Genomic DNA, 24,026 nt, shown 5'->3' with positions numbered 1-24,026 from the left:
TACAGGGTTAAGATTTGAATATGGAAAAAAATGTATACAACGTTTTTTGTAGGAAATTTTCCGTACTTTCTGATGCGTCTAATTAGAAAATCATAAGAGATTGCTTTCACATGTTCTTTGACATTTTTTATTGTCATTTTGAGAATATCTAGAACAAACTCCACCCAAAAAAATAAATGTTTTGCAATATCGTCGGTCGGATTCATTATTGGAACATTTCAAATTATGTTATTGTTGGAAAATGCAAGTTAAAGTTTGAAGAGCATTTGAAATGCCAATTTAATCAAAACAGTTTTCTCCGATTTTCAAGATTATTACGCCAATGTATTAAACAAGGGTTACAGTTTAATGAGGAATTGTTAAAAAATTTAAAATCCTGTTATTTTTTTAATAATAAATAATTTTGTGAAATGTTCCAGTAATGAATTAGGAGTATGTATTAGAAAACTATTGCAAGTGAAGGATCTAATGGTATATTTCTAAATGTTCTGTTAATGAAATAAATAAATGACAACAAATTTGAATTGAACGCACTCTATATCGCGTTCAAAGCACAACTGATACAAAATTTCTTGTATTTAATACAAGAAAATAATTTTTCAACATTGGATTCTCAACGGCGTACTGGAACTTATCGAAATAATAACCGTTGTAAATAATATTCACGTAATGATCTTAAAGTCGTATCGGAACATTTCGAAATAAACTGTTAGTGGATGGGGATGTTACACGAAATAGAACAATATTATATCGGTTTTTGTCATTTTGACAGTTATTAAGGACGATTATATTTTATTCCGTTAGTGATTCAGAAAGAGTCCGCAATTTTTAACCATTTTACGTACTTAGTTCAAAATAGCTAATTTTGGAAATGTTCCAGTAATGAATCCGACCGACGATATATACATGCATTGATACTTACCTCACTGTTTTTGGAGTGTGCATGTATATATATATGCACATGCAAATATGTGAATATAAATAATAATGTACAACTAAAATAGCTTTATCAATATGTGACTAAGTCATTCTGAAAAAATGTTTTTTATTTATTTCCTTCGATTTGCCCAAACTTTTTGTCCGACATATAACTTTTTGCGTTACAAAATATAATTTGTACATAAACAAATTAAAATTAGCTTGCTATTTATCACTAACATTTTTGTCTATATCTTACATGTTTAGAATGTCCGACTAGGAAAATTTCCCATTCATTTTGTCCGACAGAACTTCCAATTGCTTTTTTAACCTTTCATTAAACTCTTATGCAAAAATCAGGCCGCTATTCATCACCAACATAGTTCCTGTGATGTGACATGTTCTACGTGTCGGACTCGTTAAAATGCCCAACCTTTTTGTCGGACAAACATTTTTTCATATATTATATAACGTTGGCTATTGAATAAACTTAAAAACAACTTGCTATTTTTCACCATCATAAACTTGTCAGGACGACACGTTTATCATGCTCCACCGTTAAAACTTCCCCTGTTTCAGTGTTCCCGTGCATCAATGTTTGTCCGACTAGACACCGTTAAGCTATTAACAAATTTTCAGCTTGCTATTAATCATCTTTTTTTTCTTACGCGGGATCCAGGTCTATTAGATCTGATGATCTTTTGTGGATATTTTCCAAAATAAAACTACGTTTCTTCTTATAGAACTTCATACTACAGACACACCTCTTATAAGACCATCAAAAACCTTTTAAAAATAAAAGTCTTCCATACCCTTCAAACTTTTTTATCTGACTTTAAAGCCATATTTTTGAAGTTATACTTTTTCTGATTGGTAATTACAATGGCCTATCAACAATAGTTGCGTTCGCGGGTACAGTTGACAAATTGTCGCCGACAATTTCTAACCTCACTTAATATAAATAATACCTTTAATAGATAAATATACAAGGTATATTTACTTTTAATTAATATTAATAACTAATTATTAAATTATACTACGTAAATATACCTTGTATATTTATCTATTAACGATATTATTTATATCATTTTAAAGTGCTCATGCGTTTTGCTGCTAATTTGTCGCCGACTAGTCGCCGACAGGAACCCGCGAACGCACTTAATAATTGTTCAATATGTCGCATGTCGGTTATTTTATTAATACGTCAATGGTTATGAGTAAACAAATTATGTTGTGTATATTAGTTTTTAATGTTGTGAGGACACAGACAAAAGCAAGTTTATAATGGTAGTGACTTTCTAAATAGTTTTTTAAAGCCACATGTACGTAATTGTAAATGTTTCAGTGTTGTAATAAAAAATTACATAGGTAGGTATTACCTACCTAGTAGGTAATTCTTTAATTTACATAATTTGATTATCAACAAAATTTCTACCAATCTTCATCTAATATATTGTTTTCTTACTCTATGTTTTGTTGTATTTTAATATTTTAATTCCACAAAAATCAAATTAATCTAATTAAATTCAGAACTGTCAAACACTAAAACCGGGTCCGGACACGTGTAACGTGTAATGTAAGATTACGTGTAATTTAGCATCAACAGTGTGGACGTCACACGAACGTCCATACGAATCGTTTAACGAATCCTGGGCCCGGATTACGTACACTCGATACGCATCGTATCCGCCATGTTTTACCGTAGCGCCTTATGGGAAAACATGGCGGATACGATTCGTATCGAGTGTTCGTAATCCGGGCCCTGGTTTCCACTCAGTTGCTACGAACAGCCGAATAGGGATGTCATGACAGCAGGTAGGTACTGCTTTTATTTGTATATCTTTACTAACTGAAGACCGGAAATAACGTTCAGTGCATCAATGGTGGAAAACTGATTTGTATCAGAAAAGACCTAGTTTACTTGAGGAACTAAAATCTCAGCAAATGAGTGGCCAATATTAAAACTTTACCCGGATGCCGCTTACTGATTTTGAATATTTATTAACATAGCTAGATTGTATCTAAAATATTAAGACAAGATACTGTCATGAAATCTGCAATTTCACAACAAGATAGACTGGCACTAACATTAAGATTTTTGACAACAAGAGATTCATATTCTTCTTCTTTTGGTTCCTATCCGTTTCGTATGAAAGAAATCATATTGGCAATCATAACCTTGCTCGCTGCGGTTCGAAACCATGTTCCCAAATTTCTCAGCCATGATATTCTCCTTCTACCAGGTCCTCGCTTACCTTTAACTTTACTTTGCAATATGGACTACAGCAGGGGGTAACGATGCTGATTTCTCATAAGGTGTCCCAGATACTGTAATACAGCGATCCTCAACCTTTTTGATATTGCGACCCAAAAATTAAAAACAGAGTTATGAGCGACCCCAGAAAAAAATCACTAAATTAACAAGTGCAAAGTTTAGTTCAGGACGTAATTAAGGTAAACTTCAATTATCCTCCATGTTGTACTTAGCTGTTTTTATTTCGTAAATTATGTTGAAGGGTTTATTTATTTTGGAAAGTAATATTAGAGCAAACTATGCATTTAACATAATATTTATGATGGCATTAAATGAGACGAGCAATTATTTTAACATTTTATTTAAAAAAAATAGGTACATATACGTAAGTTTACAAACTAATGTGAACCTTGTGCTTGCACACTTGCAGTCAGTATATTAATTCTTGGTGATATATTATCAGAAAGAGACACCCTCAAATCAGGTTCTACGTTAAGTCTGGAGCGATATTTTATTTTTATAGCAGTCAATGTGGAGAAAGCTGTCTCGCACAGGTATCTAGATGCCAATGGCAGCAGTTTCAGCAGAGATGATTTGTATAACAGTGGATATTCCTTTTCCATCATTATCCAGAACTTGGATAGATCCGTGGTTTTGAAAATAGATCGAAGGCTTTCATCGGACAATAAATCGATCAGCTGTTCCTTTTCTTTTAAGTTCATCTTCACAGTGTTAAGATCACAAGTGAATGGATTAATTATCCATTGGTCGCCGTGTGACTTATCTGGGAATCGTAATACCAAGTCTTGCTTAAGGCTTGTAAGATGCATGATGATTTTGGTTTTAATTTCTTCTTCGAGCTTTATATTGTTGTCTTCAGAAAATTTCTCCAAACATGCAAACATCTCGTAGTTTTTAGCACTGATTTCGTCTACCCACAAACTTATTTTCCTACAAAAAGCTTTTATTTTGTTAGCCAAAATCAATACATTCGTACTCTTCCCTTGCAACGATTGATTTAAATCATTAAGTTTTTCAAAAATGTCTGAAAGCTAGCCAAGTACAGGACCTTGTTGACTTTTTTACTTTTTTGACGACCCCAGGGTTGCGGACCGCTGCTGTAATCTATAAAGCCACATCCCAAATGCTTTAAGTTTTTTAATAGTGGTGTCTGTAAGCGTCCATGCCTCCGCTCCGTACAATAATACAGCGAAAACGTAACATCTCAAATGTCTCATTTTTGTATTTAGGGATATGTTGTGGCTTTTGAAGATGGAGCTCATTTCGTTAAACACCGTGCTTGCCTTTCCTATGCGGCACTTTATTTCCTGTACATTTGTACATTGCTCCACTGCTCATTTATAATAGTTCTCAGGTAGCAATACTGTTTTATAGCCTTCGTGCCAATCAAAAATAATACTATAACTGGGATATTCTAATAACCGATCATTGGTGGCTAGTAGTAATAAATGTACTAAGTGTAATTATAATAATGATAATAGTACATACGATGTACATACTATATACAGTAGAACCCCGTAAATCCGAACCCCGCGAATCCGAACTTTCGGCAAATCCGAACCAACGGAAAGTGAAAAAAATTTAAAAATTCAAGACAAAAACTTAAAAACATGTTTATCATACAGAGTAAAGCCAGAAAATTGGACAATGTAGGATTACTAGGACTTTGACATTTAAAATTTCTTAAAAATAAATATTATACTTTAATATATGTATAGGTTTATAAAGCGTTTATAAAGGTTAAACACAAACTTACTTTGGTTCACTCGTAGTCAACTTGAGTCCAAAAATATTGTCCACACTCTTGCGAGAACGTTTGGCTACTCAAAATCACAATGAAAGCTTTGAACTACTAGTTAAGGCTAACTTTCGGATAATCCGAACTTTTCGGAATCCGAACAGGCTGTCCCCCCAATTAGTTCGGATTTGCGAGGTTCTACTGTATGTACATATTACATACATATATTTATATGGTTTTAGGCCTTTTTATGTCAATGATACAGCAATGTAACCTATTTTATTAAAAACCAAATTACGTTTTCTGTGCACGCCTCTATTAATAAACATGAAATGCATGCGATATGTCTGTAGATATGAAGCATTTTATGTAGGTACATATTTTCCTATTAAAATACATACAGCAGAATTAGATATTTACTCTCGAAAAAATTTTTTGGATCCCAAATACCGGGGTTTTGTTGGTATAAGCAGGTAGATTCGTCAAGCGATTGCTCGCCACACGTCCAAACCGTACAACTGTCACGAACGCCGTCCAAACGAGTGCTGCGAGCGCCTTTATGTTCACGAAAAAACCGACTGGCGCCGGGTCCCGGCGAAGTCCAGCGCGAATGGTACATATATTGCTCGCAGTGCCGTCCAAACACAGAATTCGCGTTTCATTACACGTTACGTTACGCATTACATTACACGTGTCTGGACCCGGCTTAAAACGTTCAGTTCACCTATCTTCCCACATGACGGATATGTGTAGATGGGTAAATGAGTAGAGGCTTCGGTTACAAATCTAAGCACGCTAAAATGCGCGGGTTCGAATCCCAATGCGAGTTTTTTTTTATACATTTTATGATTGTAAGTATATTTTTGTTATATAATTTTTTTTTTCAGAAAATGCATATTTATTTAAGATTTTTGCCAACAATTATTGTTCAGAAATCATTTCTTGTGGCATTTTTCAACGTGTTTTTGTGTGTTTTATTCTTTTCCTCTGCTGCTATCTTCCTAAGGTTTCTTTGTATTTCTATCTCTTTTAATGTTAGGTCACATTCTATATATACTCTATGTTGTTTATAGCTCATTAGTTTACCCTTGGCTTTCAGTATTTTCATTTTATCTTCGAATTTTTTACATTCTATAACACACATTGTTTCATTTATCTTTTGTACCCTATTTATTTCTGATTTTACTCCCATTTTTGCTTCTATGAAGTTCTCTATTTGCTCTGTTCCTATTGTGTCTAGTGGTAAGCCTCTCATTATTAGGTTATTTTTCTTCTTTTCTTTCTGACATGCTTCCAAGGTTATTTCTATTTTATCTATTTTTTGTTTCATCGTAGCCATTTCTTTCTTTAGATTTTCATTTTCTCTTATTATTTCTTTCATTTGCAATTTGTATTCATTATTTTCCTTCCTAATTTCTTTTAGTTCCTCAATCATATTACCCATTGTATTTTTTATATCTTCCAGGTCCTTGTTTTTCTTTTTGTTATCGCTTGCTAATTGTCTCATTAGTTCCATCATTTCGTTCTGGCTGCTGGTTTCATTCGTTGATGGTTTCGACCTGTCTGGTGTTCGGTTCACTTTTCTACTCCTGCTAAATATATCTGGCTCCTCTTTGCTTTTTCTTTTACCGTCCTCATTAATGCTATCATTACCATCCGCCATCTTTCTTCCTATTCAAATTATTAAAGTAGGTATGTATTTATAAATACAAATATTAAATCAAATTAAAACCTACTTGATTAAATCAAATTAATTAAATTTTTTACTTTAATTACAAAATATTTATATATTATTCAATTTTTTACTTTAATTATAAAACTATTTAAATACCATTTAATATCTTATTTATTTATTTATATCAACAATTAATGTTCACTTGAATAAATTAGATTTATCAACAATGTCTTCTTCTTATCTTCAATATCTTCTTATTCTTCGATATCTTCTTATTCTTCAATATCTTCTTATTCTTCAATATCTTCTTGTTTTCGTTCAGAAAGCCGACTCTGTATTTTTCGATTGATAGATACCGAAGTACCTTAATTATAATTAAATCAATTTATTAGTAATTACCACTGCTGAAAGCAGCTTCGGCTAGTCCACCCATAGGACCTTGACTTCTTATCAGTGCCAAAAAACTTGACTATGACTGTAATTATTTTATTTCAATATTCTTTTTAAATTTACACTGTAAGTTTCTTAACTCACTTATTTACACTTTGCAAATAATTTGGTGATTTTTCTGCTCGCAAAGCTTCAGTATTTGAAGTTTTTTTGCGGAGCGGATTTAAATCGACCTCACTGTCTCTTTACCAGGACCGGTTTTTTTCTCAAGTAAGTATATTTTTGTTATATAATTTTTTTTTTCAGAAAATGCATATTTATTTAAGATTTTTGCCAACAATTATTGTTCAGAAATCATTTCTTGTGGCATTTTTCAACGTGTTTTTGTGTGTTTTATTCTTCTATCTTTTTAATTTTTGGTATTGTTTTAATAAAAATTTTTGGAAAGTAGTAAGTATTAAAATTAGTTTAATATTTAAATAAAATATAAATAAACTGTTAAAAGTACATATGTTTATCAATTTCGTTGAAATCACATATAAACTTCTTACGTGCGTACAAATACACACACATTTTTTTTTTTATTTTAGTTAACTGCATCAACTACGCAGATTATTAGCGGAAGAGTTATTATAAACCATTTGTTTGTGATTTTAAAAAATGTTTAATTTATAATTACTTCCGAAATGAAACTCCTAAAGGTCTTTTTCCCGAAATATCAACAAAATTTCACCATCCAATTGTAACAAATAAAATGATTTATGTATGAAATAATCTCGTTATTGTTCACAGCTAATAAATCAGTTCATTAGCGATTGTACTCCATTACGCGGTTAACAATTTTAGCACAAAAACGTTACAATAGCGCAAGATTCGGTTGAACAAGCAAATCCTGCTGTAAATGTATTTGTTTAAAACATGGTGTGCACATATTTATGAATACTCACCAGACCGGAAGATTGTGTGTTCAATACGGGCGTTTGCTTTGGTTGTTTTTTGTATTTGATTCAAGTTTAAGATTTTTTGTCTAAATTTAAGTGTTGGATCCTGGGCTGGGGTGGGATATATATGTTATGGACCATATGATTAATTGGTCATTTTTCATAATGCCCGGGCTATATAAAAAATGCCCAATACTGTCGGTCAATATAATACTTTACTTTACTTAATCAGTAGACCCATTAGTACCTTTCGGTGTAGGGCCATTTATAATACAATTCATTAAATTACAATTCAATAAATTACAATATTTTACAATCTTCTGAATTGTCCTAGCTCTTAACGAACTTTCTCCATTCCTTCCTATTGGATGCCATCTGTGTTGCTTCCTGCCAAGTCTTACCCTTACTCTGCAGTATCTGCGAAATGTCACTGTTCCATTCTTTGATGGGCCTTCCTCTTCTATTCTTACCTATTGGTTTGGCTTCCCACACTCTTTTCACTTGTCTATCATTGTCCATCCGGGTTAGATGTCCGAACCATGCCAATTTTTTCTTCTTGATTGTGTCGAGTATCGGCTTGATTTTGAGTCTTTCTCTTATTTCTTCATTTCTGATTCTATCTGTTCTTTTTACTCCTATCGTTCTTCTGAGGTATTTCATCTCTGCTGCCTGTATTCTGCTCTGGTGTCTTTTGTTTAATATCCAATTTTCTGCTCCATATGTCACCGTAGGTCTATATATTGTTTTGTATATTGTCATCTTGGTCTTTGTTGATATTTCTTTGTTATTAAGGAATCCTCTATTTAGTGCTTGGAATAGTTTTCCTGTGTTTTCCATTCTGTTGTTAAGATCGTCCTCTATGTCTCCTTTGTTGTTGATTACTGTTCCTAAGTATTTGTATGAATTTGTCTGTATTAATTGATGTTGGTCTATCATTATTTCTATTTGATCTTCCGTCCCTTGTTTCCTTGATATTTTCATTATCTGAGTCTTCTCTTTGTTTACGTTTAAGTTGTATTTGCTTGCTTCTAGGTTCCATTTCTCTAAGTTGTATTTCAGTTTTTCTGCTGTTTCCGCAATTAATACTATGTCGTCTGCAAATATACACATCTCAGCGTTTATCATTTGCATTCTGTTCCAACCGATGCAGTATTTCTTGAAAGTTTTCTTACATTCTTTCACTATCTCATCTATTACATTTATGAATAGCACTGGGCTGAGACTTCCCCCTTGTCTAACTCCTTGAGTTGTTTCAAATGGTTCTGACTGTATATTTAACATTCTTACTGTATTTGTTGTTTTCATGTATATACTCTTTGTTGCTTCTATCAGTTCTTCGCTTACTTCCTTCTTCTTTAGGCTTTCCCATATATCTTTTCTTTTGACTGAGTCGAAGGCTTTTTCCATGTCTATAAAGCTCAGGTATATTTCTCTATTTTTCTTTAATGCTTTTTCTATTACTTGTTGCATGGTAAATATATGGTCTTGTGTGTTGTGTCCTTTCCTGAATCCACTTTGTACGTCCTCTAATTTATGTTCTATTTCTTTTCTGATTTTCCTTTCTATTATGGTTTCGTATACTTTTGCTGCTACACATAGTAGTGATATACCTCTATAGTTCTTACAGTCTCTTGTGTTTCCTTTTTTGTATATAGGTATAATTACTGCATTTGTCCATTCTCTGGGTATTACTTTTCTCTTCCATATTAGGTTATATATGTATAACAATTTTTCTTTTGCTTTTATTCCTATATATTTCATCATTTCTGGTGCTACTTCATCGCTTCCTGGTGCTTTTCCAATCTTTATCTTTCTTATTGCTTCTTCTAGTTCTTCTTTTTCTATAGTTTCTGAATTTTCCGTGTTTCTTATGGATACTCTCTTTATGTGGCTTTCCTTCTCCATTGTGTTCACTTGATTTCCATTCAGTAACAGCTGGAAATGTTCCCTCCATCTTTCCATTATTGTTTTATCGTCATTTATTATTATTCCTTCCTTGTTCATTATTTGTTTCAGTTTCGTTTCTTTGTTGCTTCTTAGGTTTTTCAGTGTTCTATAAAATAATTTTACGTTTTCTGTGCTGTTTTCTTCCATTTTTTCTCCGAATTTTTCCCAACTTTTCTTTTTCTCTTTCCTAACTATCTCTTTAACTTTTGTTCTTTTTCTCTTATAATTTTCATATTTTTGTTGTGTTTTGTCTTGTATGTATTCTTTCCATAATTTCTTCTTTTCTTTTATTTCTCTTTTCACTTCATCGTTCCACCAAGACGTTCGTTTCCCTCTGTTGTTATTTCTTGTAGTTCCACATGTTGATTTAGCTGTTTTTATCATCGCATTTTTAAATTTTCCCCATTCTTCTTCTATTGTTTCTGTTATTATATGTTCATTGTCTATTTCTTTCTCTAGCCCTTCTGTGTATCTTATTTTCGTTGTTTCTTCCCTTAGTTTATAAATTTTTATTATTTCTTTGTGTTCTCTGTTTATGTTCTCATTTCTTTTTATTTCTTTTCTTTTGCTTTTGAATGTGGTTTCTAGTAGATAGTGGTCACTACCAATTTCATAACTCCTTTTCACCCTTACGTCTCTTATCCAGTTCTTCTCTGTTTTTTGCACTATAGTATAGTCTATAATTGATTGTTCGTCTCTTGATTTGACTTCTCTTGTGATCTTGTGTATCCTTTTATGTTGGAAGTGTGTGTTCATAATCACCAGGTTATTGTCTAGACAGAATTCAAGTAGTAATTTTCCATTTTTGTTTATTTTTTCCTCCCCATACGGTCCGATGACATTGTTCCATTTTTCTGCTTCTTTCCCCACTCTACTGTTCATGTCTCCTGTGATCACCATTTTCTCTGTACAATCATTTATCACTTCTTGTAATTTGTCCCAGAACTCATTCTTTTCGTTTTTTGTTGCGTCTTCATCTGGTCCATAGCATATGATTAGGTTTGTATTGGTTTCCTCTGTATCCATATATATGTCTACTCTTAGTATACGTTCGTTGTAATATATCCAATTTTTTACTTTGTTGATACTCTCCTTCTTAATCAGGCACGCTACTCCTGCCTGAGCTCTCTTCGTTTCTTCCACTCCACTGTATATTAGTAACATTCCGTTTTCTAATGTTATTGATCCTCTTCCTTTTTTCTTTGTCTCTGTTATAGTTACTATTTCAATGTTCTTATCTCTAATTTCTTCCCCCAGTTCTATTTCTTTCCCATTTATACCTCTTACATTCCATGATGCCATTTTCAAAATTGTTCTGTTCTTTTCTATGTTTAAGTTGTACTTCAGTTTGTTTTTCCTTACGTTTGTGTTATTATCTTTAAATCTGGTCATGTCCCTGTTCTTTGCCTGTTTTGTTTCTCGGTCCATCATTGTGTTTTCTACAGCTAGTTTTTTGAACAAGTTGGTTCTGTATTGTATGTTACTTTTTCTATCCGGCTTGTTTTTTGGTTCCATTTCCACTTAATGCCTTCAATAATTATGAATCCATATCCAATTTTTGTCCTTTTCCCATTAGTCTTTTCCTCTGCTGCTATCTTCCTAAGGTTTCTTTGTATTTCTATCTCTTTTAATGTTAGGTCACATTCTATATATACTCTATGTTGTTTATAGCTCATTAGTTTACCCTTGGCTTTCAGTATTTTCATTTTATCTTCGAATTTTTTACATTCTATAACACACATTGTTTCATTTATCTTTTGTACCCTATTTATTTCTGATTTTACTCCCATTTTTGCTTCTATGAAGTTCTCTATTTGCTCTGTTCCTATTGTGTCTAGTGGTAAGCCTCTCATTATTAGGTTATTTTTCTTCTTTTCTTTCTGACATGCTTCCAAGGTTATTTCTATTTTATCTATTTTTTGTTTCATCGTAGCCATTTCTTTCTTTAGATTTTCATTTTCTCTTATTATTTCTTTCATTTGCAATTTGTATTCATTATTTTCCTTCCTAATTTCTTTTAGTTCCTCAATCATATTACCCATTGTATTTTTTATATCTTCCAGGTCCTTGTTTTTCTTTTTGTTATCGCTTGCTAATTGTCTCATTAGTTCCATCATTTCGTTCTGGCTGCTGGTTTCATTCGTTGATGGTTTCGACCTGTCTGGTGTTCGGTTCACTTTTCTACTCCTGCTAAATATATCTGGCTCCTCTTTGCTTTTTCTTTTACCGTCCTCATTAATGCTATCATTACCATCCGCCATCTTTCTTCCTATTCAAATTATTAAAGTAGGTATGTATTTATAAATACAAATATTAAATCAAATTAAAACCTACTTGATTAAATCAAATTAATTAAATTTTTTACTTTAATTACAAAATATTTATATATTATTCAATTTTTTACTTTAATTATAAAACTATTTAAATACCATTTAATATCTTATTTATTTATTTATATCAACAATTAATGTTCACTTGAATAAATTAGATTTATCAACAATGTCTTCTTCTTATCTTCAATATCTTCTTATTCTTCGATATCTTCTTATTCTTCAATATCTTCTTATTCTTCAATATCTTCTTGTTTTCGTTCAGAAAGCCGACTCTGTATTTTTCGATTGATAGATACCGAAGTACCTTAATTATAATTAAATCAATTTATTAGTAATTACCACTGCTGAAAGCAGCTTCGGCTAGTCCACCCATAGGACCTTGACTTCTTATCAGTGCCAAAAAACTTGACTATGACTGTAATTATTTTATTTCAATATTCTTTTTAAATTTACACTGTAAGTTTCTTAACTCACTTATTTACACTTTGCAAATAATTTGGTGATTTTTCTGCTCGCAAAGCTTCAGTATTTGAAGTTTTTTTGCGGAGCGGATTTAAATCGACCTCACTGTCTCTTTACCAGGACCGGTTTTTTTCTCAAGTAAGTATATTTTTGTTATATAATTTTTTTTTTCAGAAAATGCATATTTATTTAAGATTTTTGCCAACAATTATTGTTCAGAAATCATTTCTTGTGGCATTTTTCAACGTGTTTTTGTGTGTTTTATTCTTCTATCTTTTTAATTTTTGGTATTGTTTTAATAAAAATTTTTGGAAAGTAGTAAGTATTAAAATTAGTTTAATATTTAAATAAAATATAAATAAACTGTTAAAAGTACATATGTTTATCAATTTCGTTGAAATCACATATAAACTTCTTACGTGCGTACAAATACACACACATTTTTTTTTTATTTTAGTTAACTGCATCAACTACGCAGATTATTAGCGGAAGAGTTATTATAAACCATTTGTTTGTGATTTTAAAAAATGTTTAATTTATAATTACTTCCGAAATGAAACTCCTAAAGGTCTTTTTCCCGAAATATCAACAAAATTTCACCATCCAATTGTAACAAATAAAATGATTTATGTATGAAATAATCTCGTTATTGTTCACAGCTAATAAATCAGTTCATTAGCGATTGTACTCCATTACGCGGTTAACAATTTTAGCACAAAAACGTTACAATAGCGCAAGATTCGGTTGAACAAGCAAATCCTGCTGTAAATGTATTTGTTTAAAACATGGTGTGCACATATTTATGAATACTCACCAGACCGGAAGATTGTGTGTTCAATACGGGCGTTTGCTTTGGTTGTTTTTTGTATTTGATTCAAGTTTAAGATTTTTTGTCTAAATTTAAGTGTTGGATCCTGGGCTGGGGTGGGATATATATGTTATGGACCATATGATTAATTGGTCATTTTTCATAATGCCCGGGCTATATAAAAAATGCCCAATACTGTCGGTCAATATAATAAATACTATTAAATTCATCATATTGCCCGGGCATTATGTATAATGCTTGGCATCTACTAGACAGGATGATTAAAACTACTTTTATTTTTATTAAATATGAAATATATTTATTTTGATACAATCAAGTATGTAGTAAAAACTAAAATATTTCTTATACACTAATGAAAACAGTCTTGCAGTCTTCTGTGAAATGGCACATGAGTACATTTAATGAATAAGTATACATAAAAAATATAATACGTATTAACGGTAATTGAGGAAACCAAAAAAAGAATTCTGTGTTTTTATTTGCATTTTTTTCTAATGACCGAAATCGATGGTAACACACAAAGCGGCCAGTGAGAAATTAAATCGTTTTTCTTCTAAATCAAACTCAATTTTAAATAAAAATACACTTACCACCTTTGCGTGCATCATCGAAATTTATTTTGTATGAATGATTTACAATACATAACTATTTGTTGAAACATGTTCCACTATGGTGACACTTGGAGTTACATATTTTTTTTTCTTTACGACACTTACACTTATCAGATTTACACCCACCTTTACAACCGCACCTACTGTATCCTTGTCCCCCACAGTTAGAAGATTTTCTTGCGCATTCTCTAAGAGATATCTCAGTGTCTGGAATCTCTTCTATGGAGATAAACTTTTCTTTACAAACGGTAAACTGGTTTCTTGAATATAACTGATTTAGTGTGCCATATTTTGTGCCTAGTTTGTAAAGCTTTTTTTTTTCAGTTATCTCTGTCACGATAGCTAGTAGATTTCTTTGATCACTACGAGCTCGGTCCACATCTGGCACTCGTATCCTAACTGTGTTACCTAGTTTAGCCGATGGATATTTGGAATTGGAAAATTTTAACATCTTCTCTGCTTGTTTTTCTAGATTCGTCAAAGCCAATTTTCTTTTCTTCCTTACATCGTTTATTCTAATATCTATATTGGAATCCAGATTTTCATTATTTTCTAAATTAACTACAATAGCCGTTTCTACCGCATTTGTTAAAAATTCTGGAACTTGACTAGATTCACGAGATGAATTTTGAACATGAGATGAACTTGATTCGGGCAACATTATTGAAGAGTCCATATTTATATTATTATTTTGTATTATATCCGGTTCTGTAGATAGCCCAGCCTCTTGATTTTTGAACAGGACCTCTAAGTCTTCCTCCGAATTAACAACAGTCAGAACTTCTTGGGGTAGAGAGCTTTTTAAACCAACTTTCAACTTTGTGCCAAACATGGCTTCATATGGACTACAACCTATACCAGTGTGATGAGCTCTATTTTTCATTAGTTGAACAAAACGTGAGCCTTCAGACCATTTGTTTGTATTGTTGTCTTCTAACCACGAACTAAGCATATTCTCTACGTCTTGATTGGCTCTTTCTATAGATCCTTGACTCTGAGAATGCCTGGGTTTGCCATGTACCATTTTTAACTTGGGCCACATGCTACACAGCTCTTTGATAATGTGGATAGCGAATTATGTGCCATTATCACTATGAAGCACACTCGGCGCCCCAAATATTGTGAAAATATCCAAAAGTACATGCGATACTTCTTCTGCTCTTTTACTTGTAAGAGGTCGAAGTTGGACAAAGATAAGATGGTCTTGATAAACAAGCACAAATTTATAACAGCCATCGGCTTGTGACTGCATATCGATTAAATCGACTTGGCATCTTGAATTCATTTCCTTGCTCAATATTGGTTTCACCACCAAGCCTTTCTTTGGAACATTATGTTTTTTCTGACAGGTCATGCATAAATTTAAATAGATAACAATCATCTCCCTTGTAATATTTTTAAATTTAGAATGTACTTCCTTCTCCATTCGGTTTCTACCACCATGCCCGATAGTAATATGAAGATCGCGCAATGTATCAAATATTTCTTCTGTATGGACGTAGTATTTAATTACGTTATCTTCTTTCACAGGAACAATCAATTTTTCTACTTCTCTAATCGTCATAACGTAGAATCTTCGTAAGCGCTGATAATCACTCGGCGTTTTATTTGTCTGTTTACTTTTAGAGTTTTTTACCTTCTGTATCATTTCCATGTATGCTGTTTTTGTGAAAATTTGTGAATTTTGACTTTTTACTGAAACTAATTCAGTTAACCGATTGTTAAATCGATTTTTCATATCACTTAATGGTTCTTCTTTTTCCATAGTTCACTATGCAATACTTTATAAACAAAGAATTAACAAAGAAATGTCACAAACAAACCACTTGTCGTATATACCATTACTAACATTCAACTGCAATATGATTTATAAATAATGGCCGACGTGCTTCGGTGACTGTAACCTTGGATACAGCGCGTTGATTCGCTGCTGAAGATCGCATGATTTACTAAGAACACCGATTTATCACATTGCCCGGCCATAGTATAGCATTTTTCATAATGACCAGACAATATGATAAATTGTAAAAAGTTATCAAATTGCCCGCTGAAGTTAGTCATTATTAATAATGACCGGGCATTATACATAATGGCTAACATAATCACTTTGTCCATAACATATACAATGCTTTTATATTTTACTCTGTTTTTCACTGAGTTACTAATTGGTTGTACATTGCCAAATATAACCAAAATAAATCAATTATAGTAGGTAATTGATATGCATGAAAAGGCCTTTTTTACGAATTAAAATTTTATACCACGAATCACATTTATTTTTTCTACAGCACTAATAAATTAGAAAAAAATCGCTACTTCTTTGCTTTTGAAGGACGATTGGGCTTTCAGAGTCCAAGCTTCTACCCTATATAGTAGTTGAGACCAAACATAACATTCGACGATCTAACATTGCACCGAAAGCAGAACAATTGCATAACCATAAAATGTCAATAATGCAAAAAAATAGTAAAGTTAAAAAGATAATTAAAAATATCTTAAGATTAAAGCCATTTATAATAATTAAAATAAATTCGACAAATATCTAGCAAATAAATCATAGGGCTCGTCTTCTCGAGCCGCAGACTCACCGTTTCGCGACACATTTTTTAAGGGTCTCTTAGACAAAATTTATTGGTTGTTCACTCGTAAACAACGTTTTTTGTCGAATTGAGCCTCTTTATCTTTCTAATTTATGGAATAAACCCGTCATTACGCCAATTACAAAAAAAATCGTCCTACTCAACAGATCGTGTAAAATTTTTTATCAACTTTTACGAGTAGCTATTCGTCTCTGGCTTTTTACGATTGTTGCTTTTTAACAAGGTTGAAACATAGGCAGGGAAAAGCTTAATCTTTTGTTACAAATAGTGGTTGATAATGAAATTTTTAGATAAGTGATGTCTTTGACCTTTATTTGATGGAAACTCATTTATTTAAATTTATTACAATTTATTTTCACTACAGCTGTCTCGGCAGAGCGTATATCTCTTCTTCTTCTTCTTCATATGCCATCTCCTCCAAGAAAGTTGGCAACCATAACCATCATGGCAATTCGCATTTAAACGCAGAATGAAAGATTACGTCACTACCGGGGGTCGAAAGTCCCTGAAAATTTCTATAATGTTTATTTTAATAAATTACAGGGGTGAGAAAAAAAGAGAAAATTTAGAGTGATTTTAATTTCAAATATCTCATTTTCAAAAGAAACTTTTTGTTTATTCTAAGGGACTTTTGGCCCTCGGTAATTATGAAATTTTTCATTCTGCGTTTAAATTTTTCAAAAATATTTATTAGTTTTTCTCAGCATTCGAAAAAAAATTATTGCATTTAAAGCATTGCAGCCGAAATTTTGCGTCTATGCCCTTATCCTTATAATCAGCATGAATCTTTTAAATACCAATTTCAAATTCTGTAATGCAGTCAAAATAAAGGTCTTAAGCTATCTTCTTCAGGTGCCATCTCCGCTACGGAGGTTGGAAATCATCATAGCTATTTTAATTTTTGAGGTAGTAGCTCTAAATAGTTGTTTTGAGCTGCATCCAAACCATTCTCTCAGGTTCTTCAACCATGAAATTCGTCTTCTTCCGATGCTTCTTCTGTCATCTATCTTTCCCTGCATTATGAGTCGTAGGATGCCATACTTCTCGCCCCGCATCACATGTCCGAGATAGTGTAGCTTATTTTCTTTAATTGTAAGTTCAACTTCCTTCTCTTTACCTATTCTTCTCAGTACTTCATTGTTCGTAACTCTATGTACCCAGGAAACCCTCATAATTCTTCTATAGGTCCACATTTCAAAGGCGTTGAGTCGTCTAATTGTCTCTACATTTAACGTCCATGATTCCACTCCATAGTATAGTACACTGTAGACGTAACATTTTGTTAGGCGTACTTTAAGAGCTAATGTTAAATCTTTGCTACATAGGACCTTTTTCATTTTTATAAAATTAGAACGTGCTTTTTCGATTCTGACTTTTATTTCAGCAGTGTAGTCATTATAGTCTGCTATAAGCGTTCCTAAATAAGTGTACTTTTTTACTCTTTCGATATGCTGGCCCTCTACTATCAAGATTTTGTTAGTATTATGGTTGTTTTTACTAATTTTCATAAACTTCGTCTTTTTAATATTGAGAGAGAGTCCGTACTCCCTACTACACCTTACTATTTTACTCATGAGTCTTTGCAGGTCTTGTAAACTATCGGCTATTATTACTGTATCATCTGCATTTATGATGTTGTTAACTAAGACTCCATTTACTCTTATGCCGACTGTTTCATCTTCCAGAGTTTCTCGTATTACCTCTTCAGAATAAGCGTTAAATAATAGAGGTGATAGTATGCAGCCTTGCCTGACTCCTCTCTTTATTTCCATTTCTTCAGATGTTTCTTTTTCAATTCTTACTATTGCTCGCTGATTGTAATAGAGGTGTGTTATTAGTCTTAAATCTCTTTCATCTAGGTTTTTATTTTTTAGGATTTCCATGAGTCGATCATGTTTTACTTTATCAAACGCTTTATTGTAGTCTATAAAACAGACGTAAAGAGGATGGTTAATATCCAAACATCTCTGTGTCAGCATGTTGAAGAAGAATAATGCCTCTCTGGTACCCATACCATTGCGGAACCCATATTGAGTGTCACTAATATCTAGCTCCAGTTTAGAGTGTATGCTGGCATGGATAATTATCAACAGAATTTTCAAGGTATGTAACATTAAGCTTATGGTTCGATAGTCACTGCACTCTTTGGCATTCACTTTCTTTGGTAAACACACAAATGCTGATGTCAACTAACATTTCTCTAGGGATGATTCCCGTAGTACATATAGCGTTAAACAGTTCTACTATTATGTCCAGGTTTTTCTCGTTGACCAAATTTATCAGCTCGCTAGGTAATTCATCTGGACCAGCAGAGTTATTGGTTTTCATAGAGTTTATTGCCTGACTAACCTCTGATTTGGTTATCTCTGGGCCTACATCTCCCGTTTGGCTATCTATGGATGTACTAGCTTCTCTCTGGTCATGAAATAGTTCCTCGATATACTCTTTCCATCGTTGTATTTTTCGTTCTGTCTACATTATAATATTTCCATTTTTGTCGAGCAATATATTTGAGGTTCTTCTATTTCCTATTCTGGCTAGTTCCTTGACTTTTGTATGTAGGTTGAAGTTGTCATATGTGTTTTGCAGTTCTTCTATTTCTTTACATTTTTCAGCGAAGTAGGTTTCTTTAGCCTCCCTAATTTTTCTTCTTATTTGGTTTTGAAGCTGTTTATAGTGGGTCTTATTAATGGTTTTGTTTTTTCTTCTTTCATTCATCAACTCTAAAATTTCGTCCGTCATCCATTCTTCTTTCTTACATTTGGTTGTAGTAAGTACTTTCTTACTTGACTGTAATATAGAGGTTTTGAAGAATTGCCACTGCTGTTCTACGTTGCAATTTTTTCCTGGGTTTCTGTCTAGATTTGTGTTGATTTTGTGTTTCAGATTTTCTTTTGTTTCTTCTGACTTTAGTTTCTGTATGTTAAGTTTATTATTGTTGCGGCTTTTTTGCGTCTTTTTTAGTTGAAGTTGAAACCTAGCAATAAGATGACTGTGATCAGAAGATACGTCTGCTCCTGGATATGCCTTTACTGCCTGAATTGAGTTTCGATATCTGTGCTTTATTAGGATGTAGTCAATTTGATTTCTGACAATTTTGTGGTCTTTGTCAGCTGGTGATTTCCATGTATAAAGGCGTCGCTTAGGTAATTTAAAGAATGTATTTGCTGCTATAACATTATGCTCCTGGAAAAATTCTATTAGGCGATCCCCTCTGTCGTTTCGTTCGCCAAGTCCATATGGTCCTACATTAGGGTAGCATTTTCCTTCGCCAATTTTTGCGTTGAAATCACCAATGATCACTGTTATGTCTCTAGATGCTGTGAGATGTAATGTTTTTTGGAGTTAGCTATAAAAGTTTTCTATTTCTTCTTCATTTTTGTCAGCAGTTGGCGCATAAATCTGGATTAGGTTCATTTTTCCATGGGTTGTCAATAGCTGCAACATTATTATTCTTTCGGACATCGGAACGAAGCCTGTTACTGATCTCGTTACTTTTTCGCTGAGGATCATAGCAACTCCATATCTGTGTTGGGTGTCGCTGCTTCCAGAGTAATAGATTCGTCCATTGTCTGTATTGAGTTCGCCAGAGCTGACCCATCTTGTATCGCTTATTCCTAATATATCGATATCTAGTTGCATCATCTCTTGCTGTATATTCTTCAGTTTCCCAGGTTCATACATACTTCTTACATTACATGTAGCGATTTTGTAGGTGGATTTGTATATATTTAGTGAACAGGTATTTCGCTGACTAACGGCCTGGGAAGCCCTGTCGTTACTGTTGTTTCTTCCCCTGTCGAATCTTGGCATTCGAGAGCCATGATTAGTAGGTTGTTGATTGCCATTTCTGTGAGCCATGACGATTTCTAGGGATACTCCACGAGTCTTTAATGCAGTGGTTTCCCGTTGCTTTCTGCATCCTTATACCGTTGACCATTCTGTGGGGTTCATCTGCCTTCGAGACCGATTTCTCAGTCTCAGGACAAAGGAGTGCCCTGCCACTTACCAACTCATCCACCCGAAGCCGTTGGTCAGTAAGTGGGGGATTGCTTATACTGGCAATCACTCGGTGAAGAGTAGGTATGTAGTAGAATGAAATATAGTGACCGGTCTGCCCTCGGAAACCTAATAGCCATTCGGGGTCGGAAGAACAAGAGGTAGCCAAGAGAGGCCGATAGGAAAGATTAAAGACATTTCACTCAAGACTAGTTGAAAAAGAATAAAATGTGAAGGCCTTATGATCCGCCAGGTGCGTTTCATAAGCGTATGAATATTAGTACACTTTACATTCCCGCTCATACTTCGGGGTGTTGACTACAACAGGCTGTATGGCTCGTCCAGCATGCCATAGCAGGGAGGATAGGGTGCATTCCATAGCATTAAGCTATCTATATATTAGAATAGGTACATGGAAATTAATAAATTCAATTATACAGATATAATTCTCCATGGCCAAGTTAAGACAAACAGCTCTCGCCTCCTCAACTTATTCGATTCGACGTATAATTCATTCTGAGGCTTGTGGTGTCGCAGAAGGATCTACGAAAAAAGGTCGCCAACAATTGGTCGAGCGAAAAAATGTCGCGCACATTTGAGCGCGTATCAAAAGGTCGCCGGCGAAAAAACAGCGCCGACGAAATAAGGTCGCGTGCAATTGATCGCGCGAAAAAAGATCGCGTCAGAAAATATGTTTTCATTTGCATACTTTAACTTTCCTTCACACTTAATCCAGGCTTAGGTCAGATTTAGATGATGCAATAGAACTAAAGGATTGCTGTTAAATAATGACCCAAACAGTTAAATATTTTCTTATTAGTCATTTTAACCTATTGGTAAAAAATATTTCGTCAACCCAATATTGACTTCTAAATGACTTTAGTTTTATTTTCCACTTTAAATAATAGGAAAATAATTGGAAGTAAATAATCCTATTTGAAATTGATCATGTAAAATGTTCGACCAATTTAATGGTCGAATTAAGGTAATTTTAACTGTAAATGTTGTAGGGAAAGTACCTAGAGGTATTATTTCACGACTTGGCAATGTCGCAAAATTTACCCTTGGTTATTTAAGAGTAAGTTTTAATATAAGCTTAATATATTTTACAGGGTATATACTACATATAGATAGGGTAGGTTAAGGGCTACCATCTTTATTAAAATAAAATTTCCCAAATAAAATAATGATATTGTGGTTAAAAATTATATAACAAGCACAATTTCATTAATACATTGTCACTGGTGAGTACTTATTGAAGATATCATAGTTAAAGAATACATTTATATTAATAACAGATTTGCATACTTTAACTTTCCTTCACACTTTATCCAGGCTTAGGACTGGCAGTTAGTAACTGGCGTGTTTAAAAGTTTTTTTAATTTCAATTTTTTTATTTTTTTCTAATTTTTATTTTTTTTTTTTATTTTTATTTTTTTGTGTTTTTTTAATTTTTATTTTTTTTTTGTTTTTTTTAATTTTTTGTTTTAATTGTTTTTTAGTTTTTTATACTTGCAGTTGAAAATTTTGGGCAATTCCTCTTAAATATTCTAGATTTGGCCGGTTCCCGTATTGCAAACAAATCGTTTTTATTCGCCGCGCTGTATCTTTATAAATTTTTTTTTGAGGTTGTTGGTTTCCAGCTATGTATTGCTCCACTTTTAATCGATTTAAACTCTCTTCTTTCTTTAGCCCCGTAATAAACTTCCATAGATTTGGGTGTGCTGCATTTAATATCGAGGAGAAGCTGTTGTGCCAACCTTCGACAGCATTATTAGTACGCGGTAGATCTTCCTCTATAAATTCGAAGCAATTCCAAAGATTCCTTGGAAACATTGGCGGTCTTCTTTGTTGTCGTCGATCCAATCTGCCTATCCATACATCCTCAAAGTAGTTTATTAAAGGTGTTAGTAAATTTTCATTTTGAGTGTAAAACTCGCTGTCCAGTAGCTCTCCGAATGTTGCAACAACATCTACTTCAGGTACGAAGGCTAGGGCTGCCAATTGTCGCAGATGTAGAGCAAAATTCGCGTCTTCTGTATAAACTTGTTGCAGTCCTGTACCTTGCATGTTTCTCCACAAACATTGTGTGAAATGAAAGAAACATCCACGGATTCTGACTTCAGGAAACTCTTGTTGTAAAGCATTAATTGCTGCTTTTTCATAATCCACCATTATTGTTGTAGGACGTAAACCTTTTTTTTTTTTTTTTTTTTTTTTTTTTTGGGAGGTGGGAATCTTCTCAAGACCGTCTGGGAAGGTGTCCCAGGTGTGTCGGATTCGGTCCGTCCTATCTGTATCACGGGCCGCCTACCGACTAAACCCACCCCCTCTTTTCTCCAGCCGACGGGTCTGGGACCGCTCTTAGCGAGCATATCTGACCCGTCGACCTTACTCATATCTCCCCTCCGGCACTCCTAGCGTGCATTCCATGAATCAGTTGGCCCCCGGGTCGACCCCCCGCCCACGCCCCGCACCAGGCCAGTCAGCGTAGCGACCGTCTGGCGCAACCCGTGCGCAGGTAGGGCGACAAGGAGGCCCCCAATCCCGGATAAAAACAGCCAGAAGATGTCAGTTGGCAGTTACGAGCAACTCCAGTCGTTCATACTTTCATCTATGCACTCTTTCTCGTCCGCTCCTTCATACTTTCTCTCATTCAACTCCAATCATTCATACTTTCATCTATGTAAGCTTACTCATCCACCCATTCAGTTCGGAAATTAAAATGGGACAGTCGATGGTAAAACGATACAAGACATAACACAAAGGACTAAACGAGAGTGAAAAAAGAGAAGAAAAGAGCAGAGATAAAATGAGAGAAGAGAAAAGAAAGAGAAAAGACATAACGAAAAAGGAAAGAAAAAATAAAGGACAGTGAAGAAAGAAAAGATAGAACACATAGACAGGAAAAACCAAAAATAAAAATTGTTGGAAAGAAATATTAACTTATGTAAATAAAATTAAAGAGGTAAATAAATAAAATACGATAAAATAAATAACTAAAAATATGAAAAAGTAAAATAAGTAAATAAAAAAATAAAAATAAAAATGGGCAGTCAGCGTGGTTTGGATGTAAAGGGTCCGCCCCCCGCTGGTTGCCCGATCACAACACAAACACATTTTAAGAAAATAAATATAAAGCGGTCATCCCGCTTGCAGCCGCCTCTCTTTCTCTTCTTTGTGCTTTATTGTCTTTGTGACGAAGGCAATGATCAGCTCAAAGTCTCGTTTGCTGTCGATAGCTCTATCGATCAGCTCATGAGGCTCGCCTAGTGGAGATCCCAGGCCCAGCTGCAGTTCGGTACGCC

The 24,026-nt window shown here is 33.6% G+C and overlaps 3 protein-coding genes across 4 annotated transcripts in view; 2 read left to right on the top strand and 1 right to left on the bottom strand.

Annotated features, from left to right (window-relative positions):
• The window catches only part of LOC126888708 (uncharacterized), a 66,979-nt gene extending 52,184 nt beyond the window's left edge, over nucleotides 1-14,795 (bottom strand). The window contains exon 1 of the mRNA XM_050657088.1: nucleotides 14,225-14,795. Within this exon, the coding sequence (XP_050513045.1) occupies nucleotides 14,225-14,795 (571 nt within the window). The remainder of the gene's footprint in view (nucleotides 1-14,224) is intronic.
• The window catches only part of LOC114340427 (uncharacterized), a 643,253-nt gene that overhangs the window by 111,861 nt on the left and 507,366 nt on the right, over nucleotides 1-24,026 (top strand). The window lies entirely within an intron of this gene.
• LOC114331213 (G-protein coupled receptor Mth2-like) overlaps nucleotides 1-24,026 on the top strand; it is a 680,964-nt gene that overhangs the window by 515,429 nt on the left and 141,509 nt on the right. The window lies entirely within an intron of this gene.

This window comes from Diabrotica virgifera, chromosome 7 (assembly GCF_917563875.1).
Source record: "Diabrotica virgifera virgifera chromosome 7, PGI_DIABVI_V3a".
Taxonomy (NCBI): domain Eukaryota; kingdom Metazoa; phylum Arthropoda; class Insecta; order Coleoptera; family Chrysomelidae; genus Diabrotica; species Diabrotica virgifera.
Note: the sequence above shows the minus strand (reverse complement) of the source record. Positions and strands in the feature narration are given on the sequence as shown.